Source organism: Pogona vitticeps, chromosome 2 (assembly GCF_051106095.1).
Source record: "Pogona vitticeps strain Pit_001003342236 chromosome 2, PviZW2.1, whole genome shotgun sequence".
In the NCBI taxonomy this organism is placed as follows: Eukaryota; Metazoa; Chordata; class Lepidosauria; order Squamata; family Agamidae; genus Pogona; species Pogona vitticeps.
This window is the reverse complement of record NC_135784.1, coordinates 26282512-26295777: the sequence shown is the minus strand read 5'-3', so window position 1 is coordinate 26295777 and position 13266 is coordinate 26282512. Positions and strand designations below refer to the sequence as shown.

Below are 13266 nucleotides of genomic sequence, written 5' to 3'. Positions count from 1 at the left end.
GTGATGTGCCTTGAATCCTGCTCAGAGCCTCATGGCACAGCAGCTAAACTGCAGTCCTGTAGTCAAGCCTCTGCTCATGACCTGAATTCAGTTCTAATGGGTGTAAGGTAGCCGGCTCAAGGTTGACTCAAGCCTTCCATCCTTTTGAGACCAGTAATTTGAGTACCCAGCTCGCTGCGGTGGGGATGGTGGACAATGTGTGGCCTGCCTAATTAAATTGTAAACCACCCAGAGAGTGCTTTGCTCACTTTGCTTTATGGGAGAAAGGAGACATAGAAATAATATAAATACAGTTAGGCATCCTTCAGTCTCGAAAGACTATGGTACCGTGCTCTGTATGGAGGACTTGGAACAGCGTCTAGTGTGGCTGAGGAGGCCGATTTGAGAGTGACAGTCTCTTCCACACTGAAGACAAATCCAATCTGTCCCCTGTCCAGCTCCCTGGTTTTGCTGCTTTTGTGACTTCCTCTTTGCCTCAGCCTGCTGGACAAGGGTCTCTTCAAATTGGGAGAGGCCGTGATGCAATGCCTGCCTCCAGGCTGAACGCTCAGATGTCAGGGTTTCCCATCTGTTGAGGTCCATTCCTAAGGCCTTCAGATCTCGCTTGCAGATATCCTTGTATCGCAGCTGTGGTCTCCCTCTGGGGCGATTTCCCTGCACTAATTCTCCATACAGGAGATCCTTTGGAATCCGACCATCAGCCATTCTCACGACATGCCCAAGCCAACGTAGACGTCGCTGTTTCGGTAATGTGTTCATGCTGAAAATTCCAGCTCGTTGTAGGACTACTCTGTTTGGAACTTTGTCCTGCCAGGTGATACCAAAAATCCGTTGGAGGTAACGCATATGGAAGGTGTTCAGCTTCCTCTCCTGCCGTGCACAAATGGTCCAGGACTCACTACAGTACAGGAGTGTGCTTAGGACACAGGCTCTATAGACCTGGATCTTCGTATGTGTCGTCAGCTTCTTATTGAGCCATACTCTCTTTGTGAGTCTAGAGCAGTGGTTCTTAACCTTTTTGAAAGAAACGCCCCCCTGAGCCATTGAGGAAGTTATCATCGCCCCCCTCGCCATGGTGATGATATCTTATTTATTTATTTATTTATTTATTTATTTATTTATTTATTTATTTATTTATTTATTTATTTATTTATGACACTTAAATCCAATGACCCCTGGAAAAAAAATTCAATTCTAAGAAAATGAAATGCCCCCAAAAAGTAATATTTAATGATTTAGTTGCAAGCGAATTTTAAGATGCAAAAAGAAATATAAAAAGGGCATAAAAACAAACCGCAATGCAGGAACTAAAAATTTCAAGACAAAAACTCTGAAACTAAATTAAGATTGGAGGAAAATATATATTCATGCACACTGTAAAAAGGCTGCAGCCATCTTCACAGGTTTGGCCTGCTCCAGCGCCCCCCTACTGCCCCCCTTCTGCTCCAGCGCCCCCACACTGCCCCTTTTCGTTCTACTGCCCCCCTGAAAAATGAAATCGCCCCCTGGGGGGCATTATCGCCCACGTTAAGAACCACTGGTCTAGAGAACATGGTAGCTGCTTTGCCAATGCGTTTATCCAGCTCGACATCCAGAGACAGGGTGTCAGAGATGGTTGAGCCCAGGTACACAAAGTCATGAACAACCTCCAATTCTTGTGTGGAGATGGTAATAGAAGGAGGTGAGTCCACACCCTGGCCCATGACTTGTGTTTTCTTCAGGCTGAAAGTCTTCAGGCTGAAGTCTTGGCAGGCCTTGCTGAATCGATTTATGAGTTGTTGGAGGTCTTCAGCAGAGTGGGCAACAATGGCTGCATCATCTGCGAAGAGGAAGTCCCGCATGCATTTCAGTTGGACTTTGGTTTTCGCTCTCAATCTAGAGAGATTAAACAGCTTTCCGTCTGATCTAGTCCGGAGATAGACACCCTCGGTTGCGGTTCCAAAGGCATGCTTCAGCATGACAGCAAAAAAGATCCCAAAAAGTGTTGGTGCGAGGACACAGCCCTGTTTCACTCCGCTTCGGATGTCAAAGGGGTCTGATGTTGAGCCGTCAAAAACTACAGTGCCTTTCATTCCCTCATGGAAGGATCTGATGATGTTAAGGAGACAGGGTGGACATCCAATCTTGGGAAGTATTTTAAAAAGGCCATCCCTGCTAACCAGATCAAATGCTTTTGTAAGGTCTATGAAGGCCACTAAGAGTGGCTGTTGTTGTTCCCTGCATTTCTCCTGCAGCTGTCGGAGGGAGAATACCATGTCAGTGGTGGATCTATTAGCTCGGAATCCACACTGTGATTCTGGATAGACTCTGTCTGCAAGAACCTGGAGCCTCTTCAGCACAACACGGGCAAGCAGCTTCCCTACAACGCTAAGAAGAGAGATGCCACGGTATATTGAAGATTTGGGGTGTGTGTGTGATGTAATGAGTAACAAGCCCCCATCACTTCCAAAATGTGTTCACATGGATATATGGTCCATTTGTGGAATGTGGGGCCTGATTAAGACAGTCTGCCCTTGGAAACGTATGGAATCTGATGGACTACCTTGTTTCCCCGAAAATATGAAATAACCTGAAAATAAGCCCTACTAGGATTTTTCAGGATGCTCGTAATTTAAGCCCTACCTCAAAAATAACCCTGCCCTCCGCCCTTGTGCAGTAAACAGAAGAAGATGACAGGACTGTATTTGAATCAATGCAGAGGGTTGCACATGAAAAAAACAAAACATCCCCTAAAAATAAGCCCTAATGTGTTGTTTTTGGAGGAAAAATTAATATAAAACCCTGTCTTATTTTGGGGGAAACACGGTACTAACCCCTGAGCCCATGAGGTCCAGAGTTTAAATTCCGCTCACTGCACCACCGCTTCCAGACTACTATGAAACACAGACTCTCTCTTGTTTAAGAATCTAGAACCGCCCTCATACCTTGGCACTTGGCTTGACGGACAGTGTTGCCAAAGGCGTTTGTCATTGTATTCCACCACCTGCCGTAATCGCAAGTCCGGAACTCTGTCGGGTACGGATATTGTCCCTCCGGGCATTTATATTGCAGCACCGTGCCATTCTCCAGCACCATGTAGTCGCCACCTATGATCTGAGCTTCTCGAGGGTCACAGGTTCCATCAATGGCCTCTGCAGGGAAAACATCATAGAAAAGTTTCAAAGGTTCAAATCGTAACAGGCAAGATTATGATCCATCGGTCTAGGGTTGATGGCATGGACACTGGCCAGGTGACTCTGTGCTCCGCTACCATGCAAAGAATTCTTTATCTATTTACATCTTCTATGCGGTCAAGTTAAAACCAACGTATAGCAGCCGAAATAGGGCTTTCGAGGTAAAGGAAATGTTTAAGGGGTCGGTTTTACCATGGTCATCCCTCACCCTCTGCGGATTTCTGTGGATGAGCAAAGATTCAATCCCATATCTCCCGAGTCCTCGTCTACCTGGGTTACTATACTAGCTTACTTTTATAGTCTCGTAATGAGTGCAAAGCTGATTGGTTGGCTCAGTGAGGTAGGTCTCTGACTGTGCAGCCAGAGGTCGGGAGTTTGATTCCCCCACTGGGTCTCCTGGGGGAAAAGCCAGCCTGGGTGGCCTTGGGCCAGCTGCAATGTCCCAAAAGAAGGGAATGGGAAACCATTTCTGAAGACTCTCTTCCTAGAAAACCCTGCGAAGCATCACCCTAAGTTAGAATTGACTGGACAGCACGCACGCACGCACGTGCGTGCGCGCACACACACACACAAACCCCCCAGGCTGGCTTTTTTTCTTTTCCTTTCACAATAGCTTAATCTGTAATAATTACTAGGTGATAATACTTACAGTGAGAAAGGACTTAGCCAGATGGAACTTTTGTACAAATAATAGGTTTTACAGAGCGCCCTTTTTTCCTACCATCAAAACAACCTAAGCCTTCTCTCACTTCAGTCTCTGGTTTTGAGGGTGAGATTTTGGAGTTTCTGAGAAATGGTTCGAGAGGGGATTTTAAATGGATTGTCGTGCTCTGTCGTTTTAAATATGTTTTGGTATTGGTTTTATTACTATAATACACTACTTGTTTCATTCTTTTTTAAAAAAAACATTTGTATACCTACTGTTTTTAGCTTTTAAAGATTGTCTTTTAAATGATGTAAGCTGCCTTGGGTTCTTTTTAAGGAGAAAGGTGGGCTAAATATATGTCAAATGAATAATAAATAATCTGGTCTCTGTTTGGTTGTGCATAGGGGGTTGTTTAGCCCTACCATACTTCCCAATGGACAGTCATACTCACCACAGAGCTTCCTTGACAGATGCTTTCAATTCTCACTCAAAAAACAAACAAACAAACAAACAAACAAAAAACAACCCCAAAACAAATCTGCTGAAGAGAAGTGGATTTGTTCAGATGCATGCCCCCACCCCCAATGTGCTGGATCTTTCTCTGGAACCAGGTGCCAAAAGCATCGGGGGGAGGGAAACAAACGTTCCTTCATGTTCTGGAGAGGGAGGCTGCATTTGAAAAACTGTGATCCTCCCAAATAGAATCATTTTCTCCTATTGTCAAGGGAATATGAAGAAAAAAGCAGGCCTAATGTTCTCCCCTTTTGTTATGTGCCGTCCAGTCAGAACCAATTTATGGTGACCCTAATAAGGCTTTCAATGTACCCTATATCCATGATCCCTATATCCATGAGAACAATATCCATGGTTTCACTTATATGCAGTCCAAAAATAAAGTCATGCTCCGCTGGACGATTACCCATATAACAATGAATCCGCTTCATGATGATGTTTTTGCGATCACTTTTGCGATCGCAAAACGATGGTTTAAATAGGGTCTTTTCGCTGTGCGATGATCGGTTCCCTGCTTCGTGAACCGATTTTGGCTTTATGACGATCAGCAAACAGCTGATTGTAGGGTTTCAAAATGGCCGCTGGCTGAAGAAAATGCCCCCCCACTGTTTTTAGGACTGATTTTTCGCACTACAGGCACCAAAAATGGCCGCCCCTATGGAGGATCTTGCTGGATGAGCAGGTATTCAGCCCATTGGAACGCATTGAACGGTTTTCAATGCATTTTAATGGGTTTTTTAATTTCGTTTGACAACGTTTTCGCTCTGCAGCAATTTCGCTGGAATGAATTAACGTCGTCAAGCGAGGCACCACTGTATTAAAAGAAAAAACAAGAAACATGGATTCTCACCATGTATTTACTGGAATTGGCCACTAGATGGAGCCAGAGACCATGCCACTGTATGCTTGTTGTTATAGAATCCTATACATAGAATGGTCTCTGGCTCTGTCTAGTGGCCAGTTCTGGTAATACATGGTGAAAATACATTTTTCTGGATTTTTTTTTCTTTCACCATGCTATGTATACTGTTTGCTATTTTCTGTGATTGTCAGCATCCATTGTGGAGGGGAGACTCAGAACCAATCCCCTGTAGATACAGAGATCCTAGTGTATATGAGATATGTAAGACAGGTTTTACCAGTTCCAGACCCCCAGCCTTCCATGGCCTAGTGGGGATTGGAACCCAGCTCCCCTCAGTCCTAGCCAGTCATTCTATCCACCATACCACACTAGTTATGAGTCTCCCCTTCACCTGTTATTAATTGTAAGAGGGAATAATCATCTAGCTAGGGCTTATAGCTTTCCCTCACCTTACCCCAAAAGAAATGCAGTGGGAGCCTGAACATTATTTGAGGTAAATTACTTCCTCAGAGTTAATTTGAGCGTCAAAACCTGGTCCACACGTTAGTCAGGAGCAGAGGTATCCTGACTGAGCACACCTACTTTCAGCAATAAATAAATCCAGCTGGCCATCAATTCATTTGAACATTGCAGCCATTTTTATATTAAGGAATGTGGGCCTGAAGCAAACAGCCCCTTATTTTATAAATTTATGCCCATAGGTGAGGAAGTGTGGCATGAGAAACAGCCCTGTCTCTTGTCCTGCAGCTAAGGAGGCATTTGAGCCAGGATTTCCAATATCTGAATTTAGCATTGCACCATCTACCGCACACATGCAAATATACAGGGACGAGAAATGGTGCAATATTGACATATTTTGAATGCCGGGAAATCCCCAGGCAATAGCAGGGGTTCCAGGTTGTTGTTTTTTCCCAGTGACCCTGCAGTTCAGCCTACTTCGTATAATGGTTAATCCAATTTCTGATTATTCGGCATCATTTCCTGTAAAAAGCTCACAAGGCTGAAGTCTGGCTGAAGTCTCGCTTTATCAGTGCCATGACAAACATGAAGAAGAAGAAAAGAGATCCTGTTTCTTTTTAAACAGCAGCATAAGCTTCGAGCATACATATATAGGCAGAGCAAGCATCCACTCAACGTTTCCTATGGCCGTAAGAGAAGAGGAAGACCTAGCATGAAATGGATTGACTCACTAAGGAAGCCATATAGCTTGCAGGACCTGAGCTATTAAGGATCTTTGGGGGGTCAGTAATTCATCATGTTGCCACAAGTCAGAAGCAACTTGACTGTGCACATCAACAGAGCCTCCCATCTCGCGGTGAACTGCTAGTCCTATACCGCCTCAGACTGGAAGATGCACTTTCACATAGCTAAATGCCCCTTCCTTAAAGCATAATAACATCTGTATATAGCCAACTAGAGGGCCAAGGAAAGGAATTAAGGAGGTACCACCTTTCCACAGCAATTCTAGTTTTCTCCATTGGATTATTGCTATGGAAGAATGTTCAAGCTTTGAAGCTTCCTTCTGAAATGTAAGATACCCAGTGTGATGCAGTGGATCGACTAGGACTAAGGAGACCTGGGTTCGAATCCCTTCCTGGCCATGAAAAGTCACTGGGATAGCTGGAACTGGTAAAACCACTCCTTAAATATCTCACTTACCTTGAAAGCCTTATTAGGGTCACTGGAAGCCAGTTCCAACTTGACTTGGTAAATCATTGGGGGTGATCTTTGCATCCACGTGCAAGGATCCAATGGTTTATGGACAGGAAACCCCAGTGAACTTCAAGAGACCCTATTAAGACCATTTGTCTCTTTAAGTAAAGGTAAAGGTAAAGGTTCCCCTTGACAATTTTTGTCCAGTCATGTCCGACTCTAGGGGGCGGTGCTCATCCCCGTTTCCAAGCCATAGAGCCAGCGTTTTGTCCGAAGACAATCTTTCCGTGGTCACATGGCCAGTGCGACTTAGACACGGAACGCTGTTACCTTCCCACCGAGGTGGTCCCTATTTATCTACTCGCATTTGCATGCTTTCAAACTGCTAGGTTGGCAGGAGCTGGGACAAGCGACGGGCGCTCACTCCGTCGCGTGGATTCGATCTTATGACTGCTTGGTCTTCTGACCCTGCAGCACAGGCTTCTGTGGTTTAGCCCGCAGCACCACCACGTCCCTTATTTGTCTCTTTAAAGGGGGGAAAAAAAAAACCAAGATCTCATTCCTTCTCTCCTCCTGTCTCCCCCTCCATGGAAGAGCAGGAGAAAGCTGCAAAATTTTTGCACTACAGTAAGACTGCCTGATCCACAGGATTAGTACCTGCGATTTCACTTATCCACTACCTGAAAATATTAAATTTCCCCTCCCTGAAAAACATATTTCCAACATGTATTACCAAAACCAACCTCAAGAGGGAACCAGAGACAATGCTATAGATAGGGTTTCTATACCTCCGCTTCTCAGCATCTGGGGGGGCGCTTGGAACCGATCCCTCACAGATGCTATAGTCCTACTGTGTTTCCATGTGATAGAGTGTTGAACTGGCTTGCCGATCAACCAATTCAGTGGAGGGATACATGAATTTAAAAAATGACAACACCCAAGCCTTGGCATTCTCCTCTGTTTCCTCCTCCATGGGGAAGCAAGAGGAACTTTAAATTTCCTAATAACCACTTAGAAGGTGAAGCGGCTTAAGCAAAGGGACAGCCAGCGATCTGCTCTGGTTTGATCCTGTCCATCAAGCATGCCTGAACTGAACTAACATGGATAAGGGCATATAATACCACCAAGAAAAGTAAAGCTAGGCATGGATGAGGACAAGCTGGTTCACAACTGCCAGTGTGTCCTGTGGTCAGCAGAAAAAGGAGTGAGCCACCCCGTTTCCATCGCATACCAAACCATGTGACAAAGCCCCATCTGATCACAAATCGCTGTTTAAAAACCCCAGTGAAGAAGAGTGGTTGTAAAAGTTAGACCCTTGCTACCCAAGCAGAACAGAACCGTCCCCCATGGCCCACATTAGAAAACCTCAAATGTTACAAATACTGTATTTGTGAAGGCTTTCACGGCTGGGATCTAATGCTTGTTGTGGGTTTTTCAGGCTCTTTGGACATGTTCTGAAGGTTGTTCTTCCTGATGTTTCGCCAGTCTCTGTGGCTGGCATCTTCAGAGGACTCGAGTAGGAACAGAGCATGTACAGAGTTCCTACTCGAGTCCTCTGAAGATGCCGACCACAGAGACTGGCAAAACATCAGGAAGAACAACCTGCAGAACACGGCCAAAGAGCCCGAAAAACCCACAACAACCATTACAAATACTCTTACTCAGAAACCACCTCACGCAGGAGATGTTGAAAGCCATCTTCTGATGGCATAAAAAAGTACATGTGTTCTGTGCATGGCATCAGTATTTAGGGAGGCTTTCGACACTGATCCTAACTGATTTCCATTTTACGCTCCCCGTCCTGTCATCATTCAGATCATTGCCCTTGGCGCCATTTGTTCTCACCTTATTAATGTTCTAATTTTTATATATTCACTATTTAGCACTGTATGTTTTATGCAATGCTTCTCATTAGTGGGGCGGTATTGAAATCAAATCAATATATAAATCACGAGAAGGCAAGACACGCTGGAAAAGACAATAGTGTTTAGAAAAGTTGAAGGCAGCGGGAAAAGAGGAAGACTAAATATAAGATAGATTCATTCCATCAGGGAAGCCACAGTTTGCAAGAGCTGAGCAGGGCAGTTGAGAACAAGGCATTTTGGAGGCAGCTCATTTATGGGGTCACCACAAGTCGGGGTGACTTGACAACAGATAATAAACACCACAACTCTGCACAGAGGCAATTAGGCCACAGCTAATGACAGCTCCCATAAATAATAATAATAATAATAATAATAATAATAATAATAATAATAATAATAATAATAATAATAATAATAATAATAATAATAATAATAATAATAATAATAATAATAATAATTTATTGTCATTGTAAGTATATATACAGTATACCCATATGTATGTATGCACATACATATATGCACATTAAAAAGTGTGTATTGCTGTCACATGGAATGTACACTCCGTTTTTGCTTATCAGTAGTCTAATGCAGGAATTCAATAACATCTTTAATAATTGGGAGACAGTTAACACTCCTGTTTGCAAGTGCCTGGTTTTCAGTTGCCAGAATTAGGGAGTGAACATTTGGTTTCAAATGTCACATTTTCATATTGAATGCAATTTCTCCCTTCTGAAACTAATTGAGGATGCTAAGACTTTCCAGACTGAAAGGGTAGCCAACAAAGAAATGCTAAGGAAAATGAATAAGGTCAAGAAATCCCGGAACACATGGAATGCAGAAAACTGGAATATTGAAAACTGGAATCCCAGAACATGCAATGCAGAAAACTGGAATATTTCTGTCAGATAACCAGCAATGTAAAGGACAGAAATGGAAAAATTTTAAAAAATCTGATTATTCTGTGAAAATAATGGAGGGAAAATACAGGAAAAAATAAAAACTTGAAAACTGTTTCAGATGAGGCACAACGTTATTTTAACAGCTGCTGAATCCAGAGTCAAAATGGCTAAGGGGACACGTAATTTCTTGGAAAAAGAGGAACAAGAAGGGAAAAAAATCATGAAGGGAAATCTGACAGTTATCATTGCACATAAACTATCAAATACTAATACCATTGCATGTCAGCGATTAAGTGATAATGCACATTAATTTCATCTCATTTACCCAATGTTAACAAATGTGAACCGAGGTTGCCACCTTACACCTCTTTACTCTGGATTCCAGAAGGACTTATTCTAAGGAAAGCATATCAATGAAACACTAGCACAAAATATTACATGACGGATACAAGCTTTAACCAAAAACCTAAATACCTGTTAGATATCAATGTAGTATATATGCTGTTGTTTATACCAATGGTTTTTTTTTTTTGGTAGCTCTGTTGATATCATTTCTGGAATCTGCAACTGCTTATAATACTGCGTGAACTTTCTTGACCTTATTCTTGCTACCATTGCACTAAAGAGGATATTGGGTTTTTCATCCTCAAGGCATCTCCGACTAAAGCTTAGCTCTGCTGGAGCCGGCTTGCAGTGCCTCACATTATTCTCTGAGATACTGTAGATTAACTCACCTGCACAAAACGCCAAAAGGGCACCGAGGAGGCAGAAAAACTGGCGAAGTGGCTGCATTTCTGGCTCGGTTCTTTCCCTGTCTGCTTTTCCTTTCTGCAGTGGCTCTGGAGCACCCGGGCTGTTCTGGCGCTGGAGAAAAGTTTTGGCCTTCCTCTTCACTCCTCGGCTCTTGGCTAACCCCACCCCAACTGAAACGGCTGAGTTTTGGGAAATGGCTTAGTACGTGAAGCAATTCCAGGGCGGGGTGAAGGCAATCATTTTTTTTTTTTGGACCTGCAGGTGGACAGGAATGTAAGACTGCCTGAGGGAAGGAAACAGGGGGAATCCCAAAGACCTTGAGGGCAGGAAGAGAAGAAAGTTAGGCAGGGAAATTCCCAGTTTAGACACCTTGGAATTTGAGAATGCACAAATTTCTGTCAGAAGCGCAGGGGTTAAATCAGTAACATCCCCTTGCAGGGATAGGAGATATAAGCTCAGCTTCACGAATGATCAGGGGAGGGTGTTCGGCTGCCATGACCCCATCCCTTGCGCCTCACTGTTTGCTTTTCCTCATGCCACAATGTTTACTTGGCAGGACTTCCTTTCAGTCTTTTTTTTTTCTTTTAAGTACAAAAGACTGCTTATTGTTCGGTGATGACACGGACAAAGTTTCAGTTCTTCAGAAATACAGTATCAGCAAACAAGGGTTGCCAAGTGGAGAGAAAACACACGCAGAGAGACGGGCAAGCTGTGGGTTATTGCTACCGAGTCACTGCTGCGCCTCAGACTAGAAATAATAGCTTGCAGAAGTTGGTTCAAAGGTGGGCAACCTTTAGCCGGCCCGCCGGCCCTTCCCTCCCACCCCTCCCCACCCCGTTCCTCAAATAGAAGTCAGAAATCGAGGTGCCAGACACAATTGTGCTCATTGCACGCCAGACCTTGGAAAAGCTGCCCCCGCTGTCGAGTTACCTCCAGTGCTTGGAAAGATTAAAAGTCCTCTCACCAGCATGGCTGGGAAAGTAACGTTATCAGGTTCTGCCTTAACTTTTAGAGGCGTGGGTTTCATTCTCATACGTTGATCCGCTACATGTTTTTTTAAAAGACTTCCAGTCCCTCAGGAGGTGGTAGGGAGCGCGCCAATGTTGGAAGCATTTAAGAGAAAGTTGGACAACCCTCTGTCAGATCTGCTTTGATTTGTGTTCCTGCCTTGAACGGGGGGGGGGGGGGATTGGACTCAATGGTTTTATAGGCCCCTTCCAACACATTTATTCGATAATTCTATGATTCTATGAATTCCCAGAAATCCCGGCCAATATAGGTCGAAAGGGCAGAGGCTCTGGAAGCTGAAGTCTAAAAAAACCGAGAGGGCCAAAGGTTGTGAACCACTGTTTTAGAGACTCCAGGCCGGTAGCATTCAACACCTGAGGGAACGCTGGCTGAAATCCTAAGCAATGTTGCTTAGCCTTGAAAGTGGCGTTTAGAGTAGGCCATTTTAATCAATACATCTTACACAGAAGTGGACTCGCCAAATCCTCAGTGATTGAGTGGGCCTTATCTAGTTGCCACTTACTACACTAAGCAACTGGGAGTTCAGCTAGTGAATGACAGGAGGCATTCAGCTGTGAGCAAAACTCTTAGAAATATGATAAGAAAACAATGGTGAGATTAGCTGTTGTTTATTGGGATGAACAGACAGCAAAGTTTGGGATCAATATCACTTCTGAGTGACGAAATACTAAAGACCGATTTGTCATTTGACTCCAGAGTGTGATTCATTGGCTTTACTGAAATGTACAATGTCCAATTGTACAATGTACAATTGCCCTTAGACAATATATATAGTCAATATTTTCTAATTTAATATAACTCTCAACTATGTATTCTGTAAATAATAATAATAATATCCTGTCAAGTCAGTTCTGATGTATGATGACTCTTTTCAGGGTTTTTGAGCTAGTGAGTACTCAGAAATGTTTTACTATTTCCTTCTTCTTCAGTTACCCTAGGACTGTACAGCTTGCCCAAGGTTACTCAGGCTGATTGTACTTGCACGAGGCACACGGGGGGATCAAATTCACAGCCTCTGGCTAACTAAACATAAGAACATAAGCAGAGCCCTCCTGGATCAGGCCAAGGGCCCAGCTAGTCCAGCTTCCTGTATCTCAAAGAAGCCCCACCAGATGCCTCTGGGAGCACACACAACCACTAGAGACCCGTCTCCTGATACCCGTCCCCTGCATCTGGCATTTGGAGGTACCTTCCTTCTAAGCCTGGAGATTGTACATCCCCATCAAGGCTTGTAACCTGCAACTGACTTTTCCTCCAAAATCTGTCAAATTCCCTTTTAAAGGCCTCTGTGGAACTCCTTGCCATCACCACATCCTGTGGCAAGGAGTTCCACAGACTAACAACATGGTCAATAAATATTTTCTTTGGTCTGTTCTCACTTTCCCAACACTCAATTAGAGTGGATGTCCCATGGTTCTAATATTGCGTGAGAGGAAAAGAACTTCCCTCTATCCATTTTATCCATCCCCGGCATAATTTTAGACGTCTCAATCATGTCCCCCCTCAGGCGCCTTTTCTCTAGACTAAAGAGCCCCAAACGCTGTAGCCTTTCTTCATAAGGAAGGTGCCCCAGCCCAGTCATCATTTGAGTCGCTCTCTTCTGCACCTTTTCCAGTTCCACAATGTCTTTTTTGAGGTGCGGCGACCAGAACTGTACGCAATACTCCAGGCACAGCCTTACCAGCCTTTTGTACAATGGCATTATAATGTTGGCTGTTTTATTGGTGTTTTTCACTGCCACCAGTGTCAACACGGTATCAACCCAGTATCAGTTGATACTTTTATCGAGCTGTCCACCAGCACACTGGGATCCCTTTCCTGATCCAGCTCAGAACCCATTAGCTGATAAATAAAGTTTTGATTTTTTTCGCCC

The 13266-nt window shown here is 43.9% G+C and overlaps 1 protein-coding gene across 1 annotated transcript in view; it reads right to left on the bottom strand.

Annotated features, from left to right (window-relative positions):
• The window catches only part of CFB (complement factor B), a 47163-nt gene extending 33897 nt beyond the window's left edge, over positions 1-13266 (bottom strand). The window contains exons 1-2 of the mRNA XM_072988840.2: positions 10346-13266; positions 2925-3131 (exon numbers count right to left, since the gene is read on the bottom strand). Coding sequence (XP_072844941.2) covers positions 2925-3131; positions 10346-10403 — 265 coding nt within the window. The 5' untranslated portion in view covers positions 10404-13266. The remainder of the gene's footprint in view (positions 1-2924; positions 3132-10345) is intronic.